Source organism: Ostrinia nubilalis, chromosome 9 (assembly GCF_963855985.1).
Source record: "Ostrinia nubilalis chromosome 9, ilOstNubi1.1, whole genome shotgun sequence".
In the NCBI taxonomy this organism is placed as follows: domain Eukaryota; kingdom Metazoa; phylum Arthropoda; class Insecta; order Lepidoptera; family Crambidae; genus Ostrinia; species Ostrinia nubilalis.
The window spans coordinates 16241498-16264081 of record NC_087096.1 but is presented as its reverse complement, the minus strand read 5'-3'; the positions used below and the strand labels follow the sequence as shown (position 1 = coordinate 16264081).

Genomic DNA, 22584 nt, shown 5'->3' with positions numbered 1-22584 from the left:
CGGACGCTATGGCAGAAACTTAGATGCGACTCAAAAGTAACTAGCAGTTGCAGTTTCGTTGCATTTGCGTTTCACCGTCTGTTCTGGGCCTTTCGGTGTCACGAACTATATGACGCTGACTGCTCGTCCGCTATTTCCTTTCACTAAGTTACCTAGTTTCTTGCGCTGCTTCTTCTCAGCACTGGCCCATTTACTGTCCTGAAGCAGTGGTAGGGTTAATACTGGGACGTGTAAAAGTGCTTTTTAAAAGCCCGCTTGCTTAAACAAATGAGTTTTATGAGTTTTTTTACTACCTCTACTCGTACCTATTTGAAGTAATGCTCGTTTCTCGGCTGTTTGGTGTAGTGGTTCAAACGGACTACTATTCCGGAGGTAGCGGGTTCGATTCCCGCACAGTACAAACATTTGTGTGCATGAACATAATTATTTGTTTGTATTGGACTGTTTTCTGTGTATAATAAGTAGGTATGTATTTACAAAAAAAAAAGTATTCAATTTTGTTTATATCCGTTGTCTGGTACCCATAGTACAAGCTTTGCTTAGTTTGGGACTAGAAGCGCAGTGTAAAATGTCCAAGGATATCTATTTATTTATTACTAGCTTTCCGCCCGCGGCTTCGCCAGCGTGGAATTTTGTCTGTCACAGAAAAACTAAAATAGAAAAACTAAATAATAGTAAATATCGTGCGCGTATGTGCTCACCGTTTAAACCTACCCTGGACTACGACAAACATTTTAAAACCCAGCCGTTCTCGAGTTTTAATCAGACTAACGAACATCAATTCATTTTTATTTATATAGATAGATATAGATTAATGCTGTTGCCCACAGCACTACCTAACGATGATCGGCGCCATCGTGGCCATCCCGTTCATATTATGCCCGGCGCTGTGCATGCAGGAGACAGACCCTGACCGCTCCAACATCATCTCCACCATGATCTTCGTCACGGGTGAGTTGCTATCTATTTATAGGTATAGAACGGTATAGTTATGTCTATACCTGCTAAATCATACGCCTGGGTCGCCGCACGCGCACCTAAACGCGTAAAAATAATTCTTTTTTTTTTGCAAATCAACATAAATGATTTGTATGAGTCTGGAACTGGTCGCCGACATTCGTTTCTTCACATGACTGCCCGCCGACACAACATTTCGTATATCGCCGCTTCGCCAACAGAACCTTACACCGGCGTACGATTCGTCGACAACACAGTTCGTCATTAGATGTTTCGCCTACGAACGATTCACTAAACCGATCTTAGAATTATTCAAATAAAGTTAGGTACTTTCGGATTTGTATTGTAATATATTTGATACCAAATAAATTTTTTTTCTTTCTTTCTTTCTAAAGTGGCTTACCTATGTCAAGAAAAACTTGGTGGTTTTAGTGTGGAAGTAAAAAATATATATCGATACATCGCATCTTCTTTGTGGCTAATGTCCATTTCCAATTGTGACAAACTTTTTTTTTCTGACTAAAGTATACTAGGCTTTGACTAAGTATAATAGGTGGGTAGATTGGGAATAGAACCGTTTAATAGTCCGGTAAATAGATACTCAGAAAGTCGGCGTCTTACTTTTGCTTTAATACAGAATTATGTTGTTTATACTCAATCTACTGCAAGTCGCGAAAGAAGTTTCTGATTTTAATTAACTGCATTTACCTCTACTGAGGTACAAATTAACTTTTAGAAACCTTATTAATCTAGCTTCTTACTTTGCGGACTCAAGCAATGCAATACCTCTAAGTTACGAACGTTTCTCAGATCATGAATCGGTAATGAAAACCTTCCACTGGGTTCGTACTTCGTGCAAGCGTATTTATTACTTTACTTTATAGCAGTGCTATGAGTCTAGAATATCTAGAAAATCTAGATTAAAATCCAGTTTGTTATCTGATATTGTCTTGGTAGTACTTAGTAATGGAATAAAACGTAATCCGAACTTTTATTATACATAATCTAGGTCAATAAGGAAGGATGACAGCTCATTTGGTTGCAAAATAGTACATAACAAACACTACATACGTCACTGTGTTGTTTGCAATCTTCATTTATCACCGTATGATTATAACAATAACTTGTCAGACTTTATATGCCGCTACCGCCGCAGTTAGACAGGGCTCAATAGTTGTGTCACATTAACATTCCCAATTTGTCTTTCCTAGGAGTTGAACCCAGGACGTTACAATGGAAAAATTAGTTGACCACTAAGGTTATGTATTCGAATAATACTTATAAACATGGCTGTGTTACCTACAATACAATAAACAGTAACTGTAAAAGAAAATTAAATCGTAAATAATTTTACTATCAACCGTCGTCTTACCGTGTAGTAAGCTAGTAAAAGATAATTCAAGTCGATAACTTTGAAAAGATTTAATTAAAAATTATTATCCAGCTACTGAATACACTATTAAAACTTCTCTTGATTATTTAAAGAGTTTGTTCTAATATCCAGCGCCGCGTGTGGCCTGAAGGCCGCTCGCTGCGAATACTCCCATTTGAAAACTTTGCCTTTCGTTTATTTCAGGCGCTAGGAAATTTATAAAATAAATGCTTTACTTTCAGGAAGCATTTATGCACTTTTAAAAGCTTTACCATGGACCTTTTTTGCTACTTAAGTTTTTAAATTTGCAGAAGTAAAATATTTGAATTTTATAAAATAGTTATCGTATAATTTAATACAGGGTGCTGTAAAGTAGGTGCACTTACTCTCGTAGTAGCATCATAAAGAGTTAATTTTTAAATAACCGACGAATTGAGTTACAATTTTTTTTAAATTACTCATTAAATCAATCAATCACATAAGTTTTAATAAAACAAAGTAACTAATTAATCTGTATGTACACAAATATTTAAACAAATAATGTTTACTAAGTTTATTAATAAATTACTTAAATAATTATATAATATGTTTTTTATTGAATGGATCTATCCCAAAGTAAATGTAAGGTTTGTAATAGAATGTAAAAATAAATGAATCACTGAATCATAAGTAAACATTGTTATCGTTCCGTTATCCGTAATATCTCGTCAGCCAATATTAAAACAGAAACAAAAAAATAACGGTGTGGAGGTGCTGGGATTTGAACCCAGGACTTTCAGCATGCGAAGCAGACACTCTACCACTGAGTTACACCCCCGATGAAGGATCCGACGAAAATTGCGTACAGTTTGTACTAAAGGCCATTGCAATGCATTATTTATTAGTCTACCCACATAACTTTCACTGCCCTTGCAATGAACGTTGCAATCGGTTTGTATACTAAATTGAACTATCACAAAACAAATCATAATTATTTTGTTATTGTGATAGCATGTTACTCGGTTACCTACTCGTTGGTAGGAATTTTCGTAAGAAAATAATTTCGTTGTGAACACGAAAGGAAATCGTTTATAAATGTCACTAATTGTCTGCCTACACACGCACTACACACATTCACGTTTTTTTATTAAAAGTTATTCACTGATTGAACCGGGTACAAAAGGCGAACTTAATGCCTTAAGGCATTATCTTCCAGTAAATATTTTTGTCCCGTAAATTACCAAATACTTATATGTATTTAATTGATCTACTTTATTTATCTTAGTATGATACCCAGAATCATGAAGGTATTCATTGTTGTCTTGCGATTATTCTTTCTATTATCATCATAAAAATATAGTTAGATAACACTTTATGAAATCCAGGCCTCATAACCTGGCTGCAAGCGACCTTCGGCTGCCGGCTGCCCATAGTCCAAGGCGGTACCATCTCGTTCCTAGTACCGACCCTGGCCATCCTGGGGCTGCCAGCGTGGCAATGTCCTGAAGCAAGCGAGTTGGGGGCCATGACAGAGGAGCAGCGCCGCCTGGTGTGGACCAGTCGCATGTGCGAGCTGTCTGGAGCTATAGCCGTGTCTGCGGTGCTGCAGTTGGTCTTTGGTAAGCGTTATTACAGGCTTATAATCTAGCTATAAGCGACCTTAAACTCTTAGCTGGCTATATTGCTCCTGGTGCTGATACTGGCCATCCTGGGCCTGCCACAGCGTTTTCAAATAATTCCAAAGTACGAACGCCGTTGTATGGCCCTTTTTTCAATATGATGTATGAATTGATTAGGATAATAAAGAGAACGATTAATGCTAGAACACTAGTACTAATAAATAATTATTGTATTACCAATAACTCCCAGCTAGTAAATGTAGCAAATATCAGCGTTCAAAAATGTCGTGAGTGCGAACTTGTAACTTCGTAATGAGGGTTTTCGCGTATGAAAGACCCGCTAGATGGCGGGACGTGGATGTGGGGTCTGACTGCTGCGTGATTGGTGGATTTTGACATATCTGTCAATGTCATGTCAAAAATAACCAATCATGCAGCATTTGGACCTCGCGTCTACGTATTGCCACCTTTCGGATTTTTCATACGCGAAAACCCTCATTATACAAGTGTCCTTTCCTTTTAAGGATACTTCGGCATCTTCGGCCAACTGCTGCGGTTCGTGACACCTCTCACGATCGCTCCAACTGTGGCCCTCGTGGGACTCACGCTGTTCGACCACGCCGCTGAGGCCGCGTCCCAGCAGTGGGGCATTGCAGCAGGGTAAGTAATACCCATAATAATAACGCACATCGGTAAGTTGGAATCGTAGGACAAATACAACACCAGCTGATATGTTTTCTGTGCCCTGAAAGGGCCTGCATGATGAATACAATTTGATGTCAGAATTTATAGCATAAGTATGTCAAAAGTCAAAGTCAAAGTCAAAATTTCTTTATTTGTTTAGACTAATAAATAGTTCTTACAAATCGTCATTTTGCTCTTAAGGAGCCTCTACATGTCTCATAATCTTTTTACCCTACCAGCGCTTCGAGACCAACATTTGGCAAGTGCTGAGAAGAAGCGCCGCAACAAACTCAGTCACCACTGTCTGCCGGTTAATATAAATAAATATAAATAGTAGTAGTAGGTACATTCGATTCAGGAGCAGTTCACTGAATTTACCATGCATTCTTGTATGGTGTATCTTATAAGAATGGGTATACAAGATTGCGTGGTATATTAAACAAGGTAGTGACGTGCTAATATCTAGACTTACATATTAAGATACTAGTAGAAATGACTCGCATACATAAATTTGAATAACTTGGATTGACCAGTCCCCGAAAGCAGCGCCTGTTCACAGACATGACGAGTGAACCAGCCATCGCTTCACTCGACCATATTGGAGGGAATGTAACGACCCGCCTCACTACGCCACCACCCCAGAGACATTTTAGTGAGAATGACAATTCCAAGTTATCTCTTTAAAAAAAACTAATAATAAAGCTAAGTAACAGTCCAGATTGAGAAGCATGACACTATAACTTCACTTCGTTTGGTACGAATGCATAATGGAACATTATGCATTCGTACCAAACGAAGAGTTCATGTTTTTATTTGACAATCCTGCACAATGCAAACTAAATAATGGATGTAGTCATACTGAAGTCACTTACAAATTGATTTCTCACCATTTTGTAAGTCCATGAGACTCAACCCTAGACCCCAGACAACTAACGTGCTAAATGAATTCTTTAGTTATCCTTACATAAAGCCACTGAATAAATTAATTAACACTGACGAAAGACCGTACCTAACTTACCTAGAACTTTCAGAACTAATCATAACTTGGATAGAAAGAATTTTCCAGCTCCCATTTTCATATTTTCCTTACATAAATACTTGACCGTTTACGAGCAAGTTTGCGTCGCGTGCGCTCCGGCCAATTAAAATGTTTACATCCACGTTCCGAATTTAGCCAGAGGTCACGTGTCACGTGGCAGTTTCTATTTATAGCCATCTGAATTCATAATTAACTGGCAGTGAAAAAAATGGACTGCAGTTAGATAAGAACTCCAATTAAAAAAAATGAATTCCAAATTGGAAAAAATTTTTATGACACTGGCTGTTAATAGGCACACAGCCATATTTTATTTAAGAAAAAAAAATATATTTACATTCTTTCTTGGATTAATCGCCTACGGACAAACTGTTAATAAGTAGTGACATTTCATTTGTTTTTTTGTTTTTAAGATGCAAAGAAAACATTTTTTTACATTCTTTCTTCGATTAATCGCCTACGGCCAAACTGTTATTTGTGACATTTCATTTGTTTCTTTTTTAATTAAGATGCAAACTGCTTTTATTTTTGTTGCCCATTTTCCATCTGTATTACTTTTGTCAGAATTATCTACTCATTATTTGAATGCTGTCCCTTTTCGATTCGGAATTTGCGAAAGTTTAGGCATGTTTGGAATCCGGGCCAATTTGAAAGTAGATCCGTAAGTTCGCCCGGAGTCCGGACTTGGGTCGAAATCCTTCGTAAGACATAATAGACCTGTACCTCTAGTAGGAAAAACTTTCGAGTTCGTTTCGTTGCGTATTCAAAGTGTCATCGAAAAATTTTGTATGAAAAATTAAACAGCGCCCCCTATATTATAGCCGCCCTAGGGGGCGCTGTTTAATTTTTCATACAAAATTTTTCGATGACACTTTGAATACGCAACGAAACGAACTCGAAAGTTTTTCCTACTAGAGGTACTGTTTTGGACACTGCTCGCTCCCGCCATCATGAATCATGCTACATCTCTTGGGTGCCATCCCAAGTAGCAACAGATTATCTTCATAAGGCATTGAAGATATCTTGAAGACTAGTAGCCTAATTCCAGCCGTTGTCTTGGCCAAGACAATAGTCGCACTCAAGAAATCTTGAAGTTATGCCCCAAGACAATGGTAAGCAAAAAAGGGCACAATCCTTTGGAAATCACTGAGACAGAGTTAAGAAAACGCTTAAGGCAGACTTAAACCCTAATTAAGAGTGTAGTTTTAAGAATTCCTAAACAAGTACTATAATATAACTTGTAGTATGACTGTAGACAAGGAAATAGAGTTGAAGATATCTTGAATACTTATTTAAGAGTAATAATTATTTTTACAGCTAAGGTTTATTTAACTTCATGAAGAACTATGTAAGACACTTTTTATTAAAGAGGAACTTTAATTTAGTAAACATTGTGATCTTTAACACTAAATCAACTTTAGATAAAGGTTAATGAAAATGGCGATTAAATTATTTTAATAACTAATTTATATTATGTCTAGAATAGACCGTGAATGTCATTTTTGCATAGGAAATATAAAACGCATTGTGGTTTCTCGTGTAAAATCAATGGATAATGTTATAAAACAGGAGGGCCTTGAAAAAGACCTAATAAGATAGATAAAATATTACGAAATTGTATTGTATAAAGAAAACTTTGAGGTTATAAAATAATATTTTATTTTATGCAAACGTTCTTAGACATTTATGCAATTAGAAAAAGTGTAACAAAGACGTACTTCAATTTAAATGTCCTCTTGATATAATATTATAGGTTAATTTCTGATTTATTTTTTGTTACACATAGCTCATAATGGCGGTAATTCTAATTCGTCTTAATGTAGCAAGAGTATAGAAGATTTTTAATTTGTAAGTTTAGTTAAGAAAGAGTTGAGTCAAGTTATACTTTACATAGTATTAGTTTAGAAACATTAGATTTAACTTACACTTAAAATTCACTTGATGAAGTATTACTTAAGTGCATATGGTATCAAGTAGATCTTTAGTTTTATTTAGTTAAAACTAGATAGTTTTCATTCTGTTTTAGTCTTGCTAAATTATTGGTGCTGCTATACATTAAAGAACAATTCATTTACTAACTGATTTATTATTTACATGATTTCTCCCTCGGATTGTCCGTGTGGAAGTCGAAAATGGTTCTAATAGGATTTTAATTGGTTTTTACGTTTTTAGTTTTGTTATAACATATAGGGCGGGTAAATTGCACCACCCGCATATTTCGTAAAGTATTCTTTGAACTCTGTAATTACAACACTCAGCGATAAGCAATTAAATTCATTTAATATCGGATATATGATTTTTGCCGTATTTATTGTGAAAAGTTTTTATTTAATTGTTTTTATGGAACTTTTAACAATTTGTGATTTTGTTAAATTTAATCACACAGTGTTTCTAATTTATTAAATGAGAAGATTGAGAAGCGTAAATAAGTGTGGATTACAATTATTAGAAACATTTTTCGGTAGTTATTATGTTAAGATTTTTTAAAGGTAGGCCTACTGTCACCTAGTTAGTTAAATTGTATAATATCATGTTGTGCCCAACTTTACCATACAATTTCGAAAATATTTTAGACAATACTTAATTAGTAAATCATATCCCATCAAAAACAATACTTGTCAAAAAAACCAAGTCTCGCAACTCAGTTGTTCTACGGTAAAAAGTTGTGAGATCCATGTAATACCAATGCGATGGCCAAGTCAATATATTTATGTAAAACGTTAAAGATTTCCTGGCCTGGACTTGGTATTACATGGATCTCACAACTTTTTACCGTAGAACAACTGAGTTGCGAGACTTGGTTTTTTTGACAAGTATTGTTTTTGATGGGATCTCATTTCTTTTTGTATTTTGTAGACAGCAGTTATGTATCTAGAAAACTGGACCGAAATTGAAAAATTTTACTCGACTTGGCGGTTGCACTACCGTGCCCCCAAATCTCATTTCTTTTTGTGTTTTGTAGACAGTAGTTATGTATCTAGAAAACTGGACCGAAATTGAAAAATTTTCTCGACTTGGCGGTTGCACTACCGTGCCCCCAAATATTTTAGTTTTTCCTTGATTCATACACCAAACACTACTTATATTCCAAATTTGAAGCTTCTAGGTCTGCTAGAAGTGCCTTAGAATTTTGATGATCGGTGAGTCAGTCAGTGAGTGACAAAATTAAGTAACTTTGACCCGTTATAATTCTTAAACTACTGGTTCAAATTGAATGAAATTTTAAATATACCGTGTCTTTACAATGCCTGCATAGCTAATGAAAATTCAGCCTTCTAGTTTTATCCACAACGAAGTTACAGGCAGTCGAAAATGGCCTGAATTGCTTCGAGAAAAGGATGGTACGGCCGTGCCGCTTTTTTGCTCGACTTGGTGGGGGCACTGCCGTGCCCCCAGATTTTGAGTTTACTTATAATAGCATAATTTAGTTTGCGGGCGACCGCACGCATTTTGTATCAATAATTAATACGCACGCAGGTGCTCGTGCATTACCTTGAATTAATAGGCGTGATCCTGTTTTATCGAAATCGTCCCGTTAAGTGTATTTTTTCTCAAAATGTACTAATTCTAGTAAAAAAGTAATTAACTTAATCTTCAGAAAACTATTTCTAAGACAATGGTCTTTAAAAAGTCCTAAGTAAATCTACGAATACTTTATTTACTTTGCAACACTTAAATAATACTTTATCTATACTATTTAGTATTAAGTGAGCATACAAAAAAACTTAATTTAGTAAAATAAGATTTTTTTAACTTAAGCTTAGTATAACTTAAGACCAAATTATCTAAAGGATACTTAACTTGGTTTTGGGTATTCTTAATTTGCTTAAGTAGCGCTCGATGAAGAATACAAAGTCTTAAAGATAAAAATCTCTATTCTAAGTTAATTTGGTTTTAGCTTAAGTGTAAATTTAGATAGAGTTAAGACAAGTAAGATTTTGCCATTAATACCAATTGCTACTTGGGATTGTACTTAATTAACGACGGGCTTTTATGTACAGTTAATGAAGAATTCATCAAATGTACAGAATCATGTACCAGTACATGTTTATCACTACATTTATAAAACAAAGTCGCTTCGTTGTCTGTCCCTATGTATGCTTAGATCTTTAAAACTACGCAACGGATTTTGATGCGGTTTTTTAATAGATAGAGTGATTAAAGAGGAAGGTTTTTAAGTATAATACATTGTACCTGGGGCGGAAAATAAACAATATTATGTAATTCTCACGTAAATCTACTTCACCTTTTGTATTCATGAATAGGATTTTGAATAAACTAGCCTACTTTGTGTCACGATTAAGTAGAAATAATAATTTCTCATATTGCTGATATGCAAACCAATTACTTAATTAGGTACCTACTTTAGCGACGATAAAAAAGGGGACGCCTTCGCGTTGAAGACTATGTGACACCCACGCTAACGTAACTGCGTACCAAAGCCAGTGTTTTATTAAACTTTGAACTGCAAATGTATTAAGGTTCAGCCAAACCAACGCGATCACCCGGCATGCAGCGATGGCGATCATTGAATTTAAAGGTTCGGCCAAACCAACGCGACGCGTGCAGCGATGGCGATCAATGCATCTAAGTCTGGTCGCCATCGCTGCACGCGGCTGATCGCGTGTGATCGCGTTGGTTTGGCAGAACCTTAAGTCTGTTCGCCATCGCTGCATGCCGGCTGCTCGCGTGTGATCGCGTTGGTTTGGCTGAACCTTTATGTAGCCCGGTGCTAGCTGCAGCGGTAAGGTCAGAGTTGAACGGCCGCGCGTATCGATCACCCTGATAACGCCCTGCCCTATTTAAATAACCTACATCATGCAATACCTAGGGCCTGATTTAAACACTAGAACAGCCATTTAAGTTTTAAAGGAAAAATTGAGAAAGCAATATTTTCCTAAATTAAAATAGCATCTTTTAACAATCAACATTATTATAATATCCACCACAAAGCGTCTACTGCTAAACATACAATAGTACTCGTACTTCTGAGTTTCTTGCGCTGCTTCTTCTCAGCACTGGCCCATTTATTGTCTCGAAGCAGTGGTAGGGAATACTGGGACTTGTAAAAATGCTTTTTAAAAGCCTATTTCCAAAAATAAATGAGTTTTATGAGTTTTCATAGGCCTCTCCCAATGAATTCCAGATAGACCGGACCTTTTAACAATGGTAACACTGAAATTGAGTTTAAATAAAATTTTGTTTTCCGATGCACAAAACTACCTGATACATCTGACGGTTCGATGGAGATGAATGGTGTATCAATGGGTCGTCTTTACCTCAGTTCGATTCCCTAAAGTTATTTATGTCGGGTCCCGCATCCACGTGCCCGTCCTTTTTCCTGTTTTCCGCAAGACAGTGTCATTTAATACAAATTGACAGCTCGAGGAGTGATCTTATGGCTTCCTTTATAAAGCTTTCTGAAAGCTCAAAGCTATTTTGTGCTTTTGTCGATAGTCATGCTCCAGTGGTCCAAGAGCAGCGATGCTTTGTGACAGGCCACTCGTGCATACATTTAAAAAATGTATCTATTTGTATTTTTATCCGTTGGGTATTCACGATAGCATGTACACAACTTGTACTGTGCGTCCTCTTTGAAAAATGTTTTCAATACTGCCCAGTTCTGGATTTGGAGTCTAAAAAACCCGCCAAGTGCGTGTCGGACTCACGCACAAAGGGTTCCGTACCATTGATTTATGAATTTTTTTTTTAAATTTAAGTTATTTTTATGAAAGATTACGCGGTAATAAGCGGTTTAAGATTTACGAGGTATTAAAAAAAAACTACTTACTAGATCTCGTTCAAAACAATTTTCGTTGGTAGTTTTTATAGTAATGTACATCATATGTTTTTTTTAGATTTTTCATTTTCTTATTTTAGAAGTTAGAATGGGGGGGACCAACTTTTTTCCACTTTGGAAGCGTCTGTCACGCAAACTATTCGGTTTAGAAAAAAAATATTTTAGAAACCTCGATATCATTTTTGAAGACCTATACATAGATATATCCCACACGTTATGTTTGATGAAAAAAAATTTTTTGAGTTTCAGTTAGAAGTATGGGGAGCCCCCAATATTTATTATTATATTTTTATTTTTGCATCAAAATCTTAATGCGGTTCACAGAATACATCTACCTACCAAGTTTCAACAGTATAGCTCTTATAGTTTCGGGAAAAAAATGGCTGTGACATACGCGTGACATACTTATGTGTAAAAAAAAATGGCTGTGACATATGTGTAATCTATAGGGTTCCGTTTTTTGCCATTTGGCTACGGAACCCTAAAAATTGTTGCGAGTTTTATCACAGAATAATAATAAGTAGGTACTGTTTTATCCTGAACGTGGAAAAAAATTTGAACCTAGATCTAAGGTCCTGTGTTATGAAATGACAATCATGTTTCTACATTCATGAACAGATTCAGGTCTATAGTGGAAAATTGCATTAAGACTAGGCTTAAGTTTCAATTTAGTTTTGAGCTTTGTTTCATACTACTAAGCTTTTGTGGTCTTTTACTGTTTTTCATAGACTTTTATTTATTAGGTACATCATGTTGCTAACAATCATTCTCAAAAATGTTCATAACAATCATCATAACAAAGATTTTAAAAATCATTTAAACTTTTAATCTTACGCGATCCATTGAGTTTTCTAGAAAATAATATTCAAAAATAATCACAAACTTCTACTTCTAATACCTATACTTCACAATAAATTACCTATAAGTTTGGAGTTGTGTTTCATCATACTTATAAAAAGAAAATATCAGACACAGCATACATTCGTGGTCATGATAATAAAGAGCGAATCCCTGAATCGCAGTAACATGACGTGGGTGCCTGAAGGGAATCCCGTAAGTCTTTAGAAATCCCTGCGGCCTGGCGTGATCCCTTGAAGTCGGGGGCCGGTGTTGATGGATTTGTGAGAAAAGTAGCTATTACTAGAGAATTCGTTTCCGTGGACATCAGAATTTTATCCAAAGGGTCTAACTACTCCTACTATTGTAGTATGGTAGTATGTAATTTTCAATATGTCGCCGTAGTCTAGCACCAGTGTGCAAATTGTGCAATCCTTATTCCAATAATTGTGTGTGTTGTTCTGGAAAAGTGTCCAGACACTTTTATACAGGATGTTAGGTAAATGGGTATATGACACTATAAACATAAACATAGGCTAGTGTCGGCTCATATACCCATTTACCTAACACCCTGTATAGACGCAGCATACAAATTGATGATACTCGTAATTATTTCTTATTCAAACATTATTATCGCTCGAATAATATTCTTTTGCTTGAAAAAATTGCAAATTGAAATCGTTTACGCTCCGGAGGAGCTCCGGAGGTTAGGGCGTCCCTTGTGCTTTTAATGGGTTTGTCTTTCCTACCAAGGGTTTCCCAATCCTTTATGGTGTGCCAAAAAATCTCCGTTACTCTTACAGCAGTGCAAGGGTAGAAGAATAATTATTTGGACAAAATACTTACGCATAGTTTTGTAGAATGACTCCCCGGTTAAATTAAAGCGCAGCGCTACAATATTTTAAATCCTAAAGCCGCTAAATTGGCTCAAGCTCAAAACTGTTTAAGTCCAGAATCCAGATTTCTCTTAAGGCTGCATTTTAAACTTAAAGCCTTCAGCGTCTGCGGCGTTAATGAACACGCTCGGATTAATCCCGAAGGCTTCTTTTTATGAGTGAATGTAAAATGTTTTACGATAAATGAGATGCATATCTACGAGACTAGACGCATTTCTGTGCTTTGTCTTACACTAATTTTCAAATGTACTTAGCGTAGGTAGTGATTAATTAAAATGTCGAATTTTTGTAGCGTTCGCTGACGAAACTAAATATGGATATTCTAAAAATTTTGTAAGACACTCATGGTCATTAACCGACCTGAAATTAATATAATTCTTGAGTAAGATAAATACAAATGTTTTTGTGTTAGACATCATCAAGAAATTGTATCAAAAAGTTAGAGAATCTATTTACAGAAATAATCCTCTTCGAAGGCTTTCTTTCTTGGAAGCGCTTTTATTAAGGTAATACTTTTCGATGATTTATTTTCCTAATTGCTATCTCATAATTCAGTTGCTTTATTTGGTCCTTTTTCAGGACTAAATTACATATAGCCGCATGGTGTATTCATATGCACCATCTAACGTACGACAAAATTACTGATGCAGTTATCTAAGTAATGGAAATAAAAGACAACTAGAGTTCGGTACATTGTGGGAGGTATACAGTCATAATATTAAAAACTATACAAGATATCCAAAAACTGGTAACTGATCCTGAAAGTGCTTCACGAGCTCTATCCAATGGTACCAATAATAAGTTATAAAATAAACTGGATCTATTCGAAAATTCAATATTTTCAGCTTCCATACATTTAATACTGCCACAATCATAGCACTCATGTCTTGATAATATTATAGCAAGTAAAGCCTTAAAACCAATGTTTTCCGTGAATAATTTTAAATAAGAATGCAATTCACGAATAAATTTTAAGTGTTTATTATTTAAAATAAAAAAATTAACACTTCTAATATTGTGTAGCTGGCATAGTGGCATACATTTAGTATGGAGGCTGAAAACATTGAATTTTCGGATAGATCTAGTTAATTCTGTAACCTATTACTGATATCGTTTGAAAGAGCTCGTAAAGCACTTTCAGAATCAGTAATCAGTTTTTCGATATCTTGTATAGTTTAGAAATAATCGAGTGAGATCACTTAACGTTTCCACCCTGTATATTGTACCTAATCCAGATTGTCTAGCACAATGAATGACAATAATTTTCTATGAAAAAACAAGCAAAGCTGTCTCGGGGTCGAGTTTTCGTAGATTCGACTCTGTTTCCAACAATGGCTTCCGCAGAATACTTACCAGCATAATGTTCTGTGTTCTACCTCAGATTATGATACATGCTGAGTTGGTTGCCATTTTGGTTCTAATAAACTGTGTAATACTTATGTTATGAACAAGCTAAATAAGTTTTCTTTCTTTCTTGTTTCAAAGCTCTAAACTCTGGAACATTCTGCACATGTAATAACATCGTCCCGGGTCGGGTCGTCGGCCGCGCAACAGTTAGCTGTATCGATTGCATCTGCATCGCTGTTGCGAATAGTGTTCAGTTATGGAAATTGTGCAAGTTTTCGCAATGCTGCCTGCCTGTTAACTATGCTTAGTTTGTCGGTGATAAGTGTGTTAATTATGACATGAATTCTTTACTTTTATAAACACAAACATAGGTAGGTATCGTACTTACAGGATGTCTTCATTAACCTAGACATACACTTACTTATTTCAAATATCTAATGAACCCTGTCATTCTCATGCCTAAAAGGCAGCGGTAAAAGGACACAAAGCTTTTTATAGCAATCTTTCGCAAAAAGGTTCGAAAAGGTGAGACAGTGAAAAATTATCTATGGGAAATTAACTTATCTCTTGAATTTTAGCCGTTATTCTTAATGTTAGTGTAGTCCTAGTTAGTCCCAGCCTAGTTTCTACTGGTAATAGTTGACCGTAAAAATTTTAAGTAGGTACACTTTTTTCTTCAGGCTAACTAACATTATACCAGTTTCTATATTGCAAAAGTAAAACATAACCCAATATTTCTCTATCTACGATTTCTACAAGTATTCCCACAGAAATATCTGAAAGCCCACCCCTCCCCCAATGACGTCGCGTAAATCAACTCATTCCGCCCATACATTCCCGCTCGCCGCACATACAGAACCTCATGTTCATTTATTTATGATTGCGATTACGGTTGAATAATGATGCATAAAACGACCTTTTTATATTCATATCAAGTAATCACAACTTATCAATTACCTTTTTGAAATGATACCTACTGAAAATGCATTCTGGTAACTGAAGGATTTTTTTTGTCAAAATTGATAAAATTAACAAACTTGTAAACATTTTTACGAGTTAAAATCGAGGCGCCGACTTGCGGGTAAATCGATTCTCGCCTCAGTCAGGCCATTCGATTTTTTCCAAGTGTATTAAAAACAGTTTGAAAAAAGTTATAGATCCATATTTAAAACATAAATAAGACTAGGGGAAAAAATCTAACCACAAACAGCACCAAATTACATTTAAATTACCTACTACCGATCGGGATGTTTTATTTACATGAAAATTTAAATTTAAACTTTTGCTGCAGAGTTAATGGATATTTAGGGCACAGTAATTAAATGTTACAAACTACTGAACGCTCAATTTAGGTCATTGAAAGTTCCAACGTGTACTAGGCTGAGTTTCAATTAATACTTGCATTTTCCATTAAAATGCTTGTTTGGTTTGGACTTGGTTTGATTCAAAACTGGGCGGTTACGTATTCCAGTTCTGGATTGGAATACAAACTCAATAAATAGTTCAAATCATTTTTTAAAAGAGCTGACCTTTAACAGACTCTATTAAAAGTTTGTGTCAATTTAAGTTTCTAAAATATGTATTACAACTTCCTACAGTGAAATCACAATCAATCATCTTACTTTAACATTAACAAACGTCAAAAATCTGTCAACTCCATACAAAAACAGCGGTTATTGTCAAAGTTACGGATAAAATAAGCTGGTGCAACTCAGCCTTAGAAATTCTAAGTAAATCTAAATATGTTTTGTTGATTTATACAATTAGACTCTAATAAACTTTCCTATAAGTAAATGATTTTCCAAAATAGTGTCCTCTTTAACTTATTTATTTAGGACTATTTAAAAGATAAACATAAGTAAAGGGGCTGAGACACTGTTTGTCTTAGAGCTAAGTGCCGCCTTAATTAAAGGCTAACACGGCGCGTAGCGTGGACTGAAGCAGTTAAATCAAATACAATTAAGTATAATTAGTGCTACTGATACCAAAAACTATTTTGGGTTAAATAATTACAGAGAGAAATACATTTGTGAAGTTCAGTGTCCCTAAAGTGGATTACATTCCAAGAAAAGATAATTATCCCTTATAGGTTTTAGTTTAAAAAAGAAAACTAGCATTGAAATAACTCATTAATAGTCAAGTGAATAAAAAGTAAAAGTAAGTTTATGTATAACATGTATGTACTCGTATGTAAATGGCTTGGTCAGCTTAGGCTATATCCAAGTTCCAATCAGCTGAGTAGTGTTAATCAAATGGCTGCATTAATTAACAGAGCTTTACTGGCTGTAAAAAGCTCGAATAGGTACTGTTTTTACTACGCAATGAAAATAGGACAGTCAACATCAATAATAATAGTACGTGACACCAGAGCAATGTAGGTAAAAAGTAACACACAAAATTAAATGGAATAAGGTTGTGTTGTCAACTTTTTGTTCATTTTGTGTGCCACGAACTATTTTGCTATTAATTACATAGGTAGGTACCTATTCGTTAAACTGTCTAGGGAAATATTTTTGGACCCTAAGAAATAAGTTACAACTCTCTAAAACTTTCGATCTGTTGGTACAAACTTTCATCCCCTTTATTTTTTTGCAACAAAAACTGTTATTCTCCGAGTTCATTATTTTACGTAACTTATCAAAATTGAATTTCTACTGCGTTTGATATGCACTTTACTAACTATACAGTTATTCACTAATCGACCTCTGTGAATAATCAAAGCATACCAGTCAGTTGATATCTAAAGGTAACAGAGCTGGATTCCCTTTGCCAAGGCACCGCATTGTCAAGTTTCACAAGCGGGGTAAAAACTCAAGTGGCTGTGACTAGCTTTAATTCCTTTGCCATAGGCGAGATTGAAATCACATTGAAATCGTCTAGTATGGTGCAAAGTTGGAAAAAATATGCATCTAGATTATGTTATTTTTTGCTTCCTAGATTAGACCTGAACAAGCAGACCTAACTTTTAAAACAAACATTCCAAGATAGATAAAGGCGTGTAAAAAGATATAACAATCTTCTTTATACCTTCTCTACAAAAAACTACGAGTAAATCCTTAATGTATGTAATGGTTCCCCATTGCCTCATAGAATAGGCAACGACCAAAGTCGTATTGTGAATGTGATAGCTTATTCGTTGTCGATGCGAAATGATAATGTTACTCTGACCTTGTATATTTCTTCATTGTTATGTTTTTATTTATTTAAAATTGTTGTTTTACCAGTCACACTTGAGATATAATGTATGACGTGACGTGTCACGTGAGTTATATCAGGACCTCCTAACACAGGTACTAATACTTAAAAGGAGACCCCAGCCACTTGAAACAAAATGTAAATTTTAAAGATACTCGATAAATATTTTTTAATTTAAATTTTTTCATGGATTGTATCCGAAGCTGTTAGTCTATCCCTTGAGCCATTCTCATCGGCAGTCGCTGTGTCGCAGCGTGCGCTGTCAAACAATAGCCTCAAAGGCCAGGCTTCTGTCCCGTGCTTAGTAAAGGCTTAATCTAGATTCCTGTCTCCAAGCCACCCTTGTTCTGGGCCTTCCCTCTACAGGGAGGCAAGCAAACAATGCTTGCACGTGGCAGCCTGTAACCCAGTTTCGTTATTAATCGTGCCACAACTCTCTGATGTAACCCAGTTTGGTTATTATAATACCTGTTCTGCATAGGCTGTATCAAGGAGTACTCCCTGCTATCTTTTCCGTATTTTCGTAGTGAGATGCTAATAGCAGAAAGAAAAAGAATCTTTGACTCGCTCGCTCACTAAGCAGATAATGATCCCTGTTGAATGGTGATATGAGATTAATTCAGAAGTTCCCACGCTGACATAATAATGGTTCATATTATGTCACTCACTACATCAAAAAATACAAAGGTTGCCACCAAAGGAAAAGATTGCACGACATCAAAATAAAATATTCCATTCCTACTCTATTTTAAAATCAATCTCCAACGTGGATTCAGATTTATGGAAACGTAATAATAAAATGGTTCCGGGCCGAGTGTCGGGCTCGGGCTCGAGCTCCGGGAGAACCGCGCAATCTCTCGATTGGACGTCACGCGGACTGTAGATTTGATTGAGGCGAAGTGGGCTAGACACGAAGCGTTACTCGTTTCTACATACTTTGTAGCGTATTTGCTTATTTTATTTTTGATAGCAAGCGTTACTTGTTTCTCTATAGCTAAGTAGTTTGTTTCTAATAATGATAGCAAGAGCCGCGCCATCTCTTGATTGGACGTCACGCTGACACTGTAGATTGAGGTGAAGAGTTATACACGAAGCGTTTCTGATTTCTACATTCTTTACTTATTCAATTTGTTTCTGGTAACGAAAATAAAAAAAAGACACGTTATCAATTCCTCTCGAATTAATCGCTAACGCTGTTACGCAGTTGAGTAGATTTAAGTTGAGGTTTCTCATAAGGTAGATAAGAGAAAATTTTGTTAGTTTGCCTTTTGTTCTTTAACGTTTTTTATTGTGTGTTAACTAACACGACCACTCTGGCAAGAGTATAGCGACGAAGAAGAACAAATACTGTGCTAATACATAAAGTGACAGTGCATAGGTATGCTTTTTGGGAATGAAATGGTAAGATTCTTTGTTTCGAGAGAGTCCAAGATCATTCATGGTTGCTACGTTGCTAGCTTCCTTCACTGAAACTTACGCAGTTTGCCTTTCATGATAAAGTTTAGCGTAAAATTGTAGCGATATCATACAAAGCTATCTGCAAAGAGAATAGAAACGCCAGGGCTAACATCGAATGTACATCCGCCGTCAAACAATGCGGCTGTTTACAAAGAGGCTGCGGCTGTATCAATACTCCACTCGGCTCGCTTCGTGATTAAATGCTTCGAACAGAGGGATAATTTAGAAATTAAACTCCAGCTTTTTAAATCATTTTTCATTGAATGTTCACTGGTTTCACTTGAACGACCTGATTACAATAACTGTTCTTTACTTTTTAATTTCAGTCCTTTTAGACAAAAATATTATTTTAGTTGACGACGTTTTTTTGTATTAGAGAATTTTGAGAATAAATCATGAATTACAGTTACTACATTACAATAATTAATTAACTTGCTGAGAACATTTTTTCTGCTGAACTGTGCCATCATACACCTCTCTGAAAATTGTAAATATTATTGTTAATGTTATTAAATGAATCTAAATTATAACTTTCGTTGTGCGGGCTTAACCATATTCCCGTCCCAGATTAGTTAAGACTAATGTATCTTAATTTAGCCGAACGAAAACACGGTTGTACGTGACTTGACTATTTCTGGCGATACTGGGAAACAAAGCAGTTAAATAACTTTACTTAATTAGAAGTTTAGACATAATGTTAATGATAAGCTTCAAGAACGCCCACCTCAAAGAGTTTGAGTATTAATGTCATTTTTATTTAAATTTGTAAGCTCATTTAGAACACTAAATAAACATAATTATGTTGATAGAGTGTATACAGGTGCACCCTACGAATAAGAGAGTTGATTGTACATACCCTACCCTACAATAATAGGTTATTGTGAATTGAGTAACAGGGACTTCTTACAGATTACCTTTTGATGGTAATAAGTTTTAAGGAACAACGAAAGTTTATAAAGCACACCATTGTTAAAGTTCTTAAAATAACCACCACTTTCAAATAACTTGCAGGCCTAGTGAAATAAAGTAGTGGTAGAAACTTAGTGGATTTAGTTGGCCTATCGGTATTTCTACTTCAGTGTGCTTACCATGAGTTTACTTATTTATGTGTGCTTGCTAGCAAATACGTCAAAAAATCCATGAAGATTTTAGTTCTTGAAAGTAGCCGCTAGGGAAGGGACACTGTATAATTTGTATTTTTTTACGCAGTCGCTATTAATAACGAGCTCACCCAGCGTTGCCAGACGTCCCGATTTTGGCGGGACGTCCCGATTTTTTAATCAAATTTAAATGTCCCGCGCGGGACAGGCTCGGTCCCGCTTTTCGGAGAGAAACACTCACTTCACCAGACTTCTTTTTTTATTCTAAAGACGAATTTAATGATAGAGTAAATCTGTACCTCTAGCATGAACGACTTTCGTCTTCGAATCGTTTGCGTATTCGATAAAATTCGATACTCAACCTTCGAATTAAACGATAACGTGACAATTTTGATTCTCAAAATAAGTTTCGTGTAACCATTTCTTACACTAAGTTCACTTTACGACACGTCCACAAGGGTGCTGTTGTAGTTTTCGTACTAAATCTTTTGATGGCGATTTGAGTACGCAAACGATTTGAACTCGAAAGATTTTCGTGCTAGCCGTACTGATTTAAAATATTATTTTTTTGTTAAAATACATTTTCTATGGCTACTTTTGCTATCTATTGTCACGTAAACGTAATTTTAAGTCAAATAAAAAGATAAATATTTGAAAATCTTTGATTATAGTATACGTTTTTTTACTATGTCCCGCTTTTGACTGAAGAATCCCGCTATTTTCACTCAAAAAGTACCAAAGTCCCGACTTGGCGAAAAAAAAACTGGCAACGCTGAGCTCACCTGACGTAAACTCATGGGTAAATTTACACAGTTTTACCTATTGAATATGCTCGCAGGACATTCATCCTGCTGACGATCTTCTCCCAGTGCATGGGGGAGGTGAAGATCCCGACCCTGGCTTGGAAGAAGGGTCGCTGCACCATCACTTGGTTCCCGCTCTTCAAGCTGTTCCCGGTAAGTTTTTTATTCAAACTTAGTAAACAATTTTTCGTTAATTACGGAGGTTTAGCTCTAATTCAATTTGGTAACTGTTTTACGTAGGTTTTGGATTAGTTGATCAGATTGTTTAATATTTAGTTGTTTTAAGATAGTCATTTGAATTTTCCGTTTCATTTTATACTAGCTGATTCGACAAACTTCATACGGACTATGTTCATCAGAAATGTTGTTGTATTCTAAGGTGAAAGAATTTTCCAAATCGATTCAGTAGTTTCGAAGCCTATTAATCACAAACAAACAATAAAAAAAAATCCTCTTTATTAGAGCACTTTCTAAAGTTAAAGAAAAATAAAACTTACTTTCGCTAAGTTGTTAAATCTTTGTATATTAAAGCAGAGGAGATAGTTAAGCAAAAATGTTTTCGTGAAAAATATGAAATTAAATATTGATAGAACTTAAAGTGAAACTTGAAAGTTTCTCGTGGAATATACTAGAAAGTCTGAAGAGTTTAGTGTACTTAGTCGGTAACTTGAGCCTGTTGAACCTTTGACATTGTGTAAAGTTTTAATTGCTGCGGGCTTTATGTTTTAATTAGACCCGGTGAGTGCACATTTTGATTGTATAAGTCTGGGTAAACTAAGACGACGGCTTTAAAGTGAATCCGTTGTCTTGTGGTAGTTAGAGCAAAGTATGTAACATCATACATTGTGTTTGCTGTTTGTTACCATACCATGCAGTTTCGGTTTCAGTTCATGTACCAGTAATTAAAAAAAAACGAATTTTAGATGCCTCAAATTTTGACTTTAGGGTCGGCCAAACTAATGCGTGCAGCCCGCGCAATGGCGATCAGTAGAAATTAGTAGGATCGCCATCGTGCACGTGCACCCGTTGGCTTGGTCGAACCTTTAGAGTATTACTGGGGCAGAGTGCCAAGGACCAAAAATGTTTTTTTTTCCCGCCAAGCCGCAAGCGGTTCGGTGAAGTTTTATGGTGACAGTTCATATGTTCCCACATATTTTATGTTAGTATTTCTTCACAGTACCTACTAATCGTCTTCAGGCACTGGGGTATTTCGGACGAAAAGATGTTGCGTAGTTTCCCGAACGCTGCCCAGCCGAGTTGGATTCGACGATTGACCTCCTTCTCGAAATTGGACCTACCTAGCTGGATCGTTTGTCCGAGGTAGACATACTTGTCAACAAGGTTCTGGAATGGAGGCCACGTACCGGAAAACGCAGCGTGGGACGTCCACCCACAAGGTGGACCGACGACCTGATAAAGGTAGCGGGAAGGCGCTGGATGCAGCCGCTACCAACCGTGCGATGTGGAAGTCATTGGGGGAGGCCTATGTTCAGCAGTGGAC

At 36.0% G+C, this 22584-nt stretch overlaps 1 protein-coding gene and 1 non-coding gene across 3 annotated transcripts in view; one reads left to right on the top strand and one right to left on the bottom strand.

Annotated features, from left to right (window-relative positions):
* Window positions 1-22584, top strand: part of LOC135074741 (solute carrier family 23 member 2) — a 32955-nt gene that overhangs the window by 4902 nt on the left and 5469 nt on the right. For both annotated transcript variants that reach the window (XM_063969110.1, XM_063969111.1), the window contains 4 exons: window positions 831-951; window positions 3694-3927; window positions 4452-4587; window positions 21119-21236. In XM_063969110.1, coding sequence (XP_063825180.1) covers window positions 831-951; window positions 3694-3927; window positions 4452-4587; window positions 21119-21236 — 609 coding nt within the window. The remainder of the gene's footprint in view (window positions 1-830; window positions 952-3693; window positions 3928-4451; window positions 4588-21118; window positions 21237-22584) is intronic.
* Trnaa-cgc (transfer RNA alanine (anticodon CGC)) lies at window positions 3075-3146 on the bottom strand. The gene has a single exon. It is a non-coding gene; the product is annotated as a tRNA-Ala (tRNA).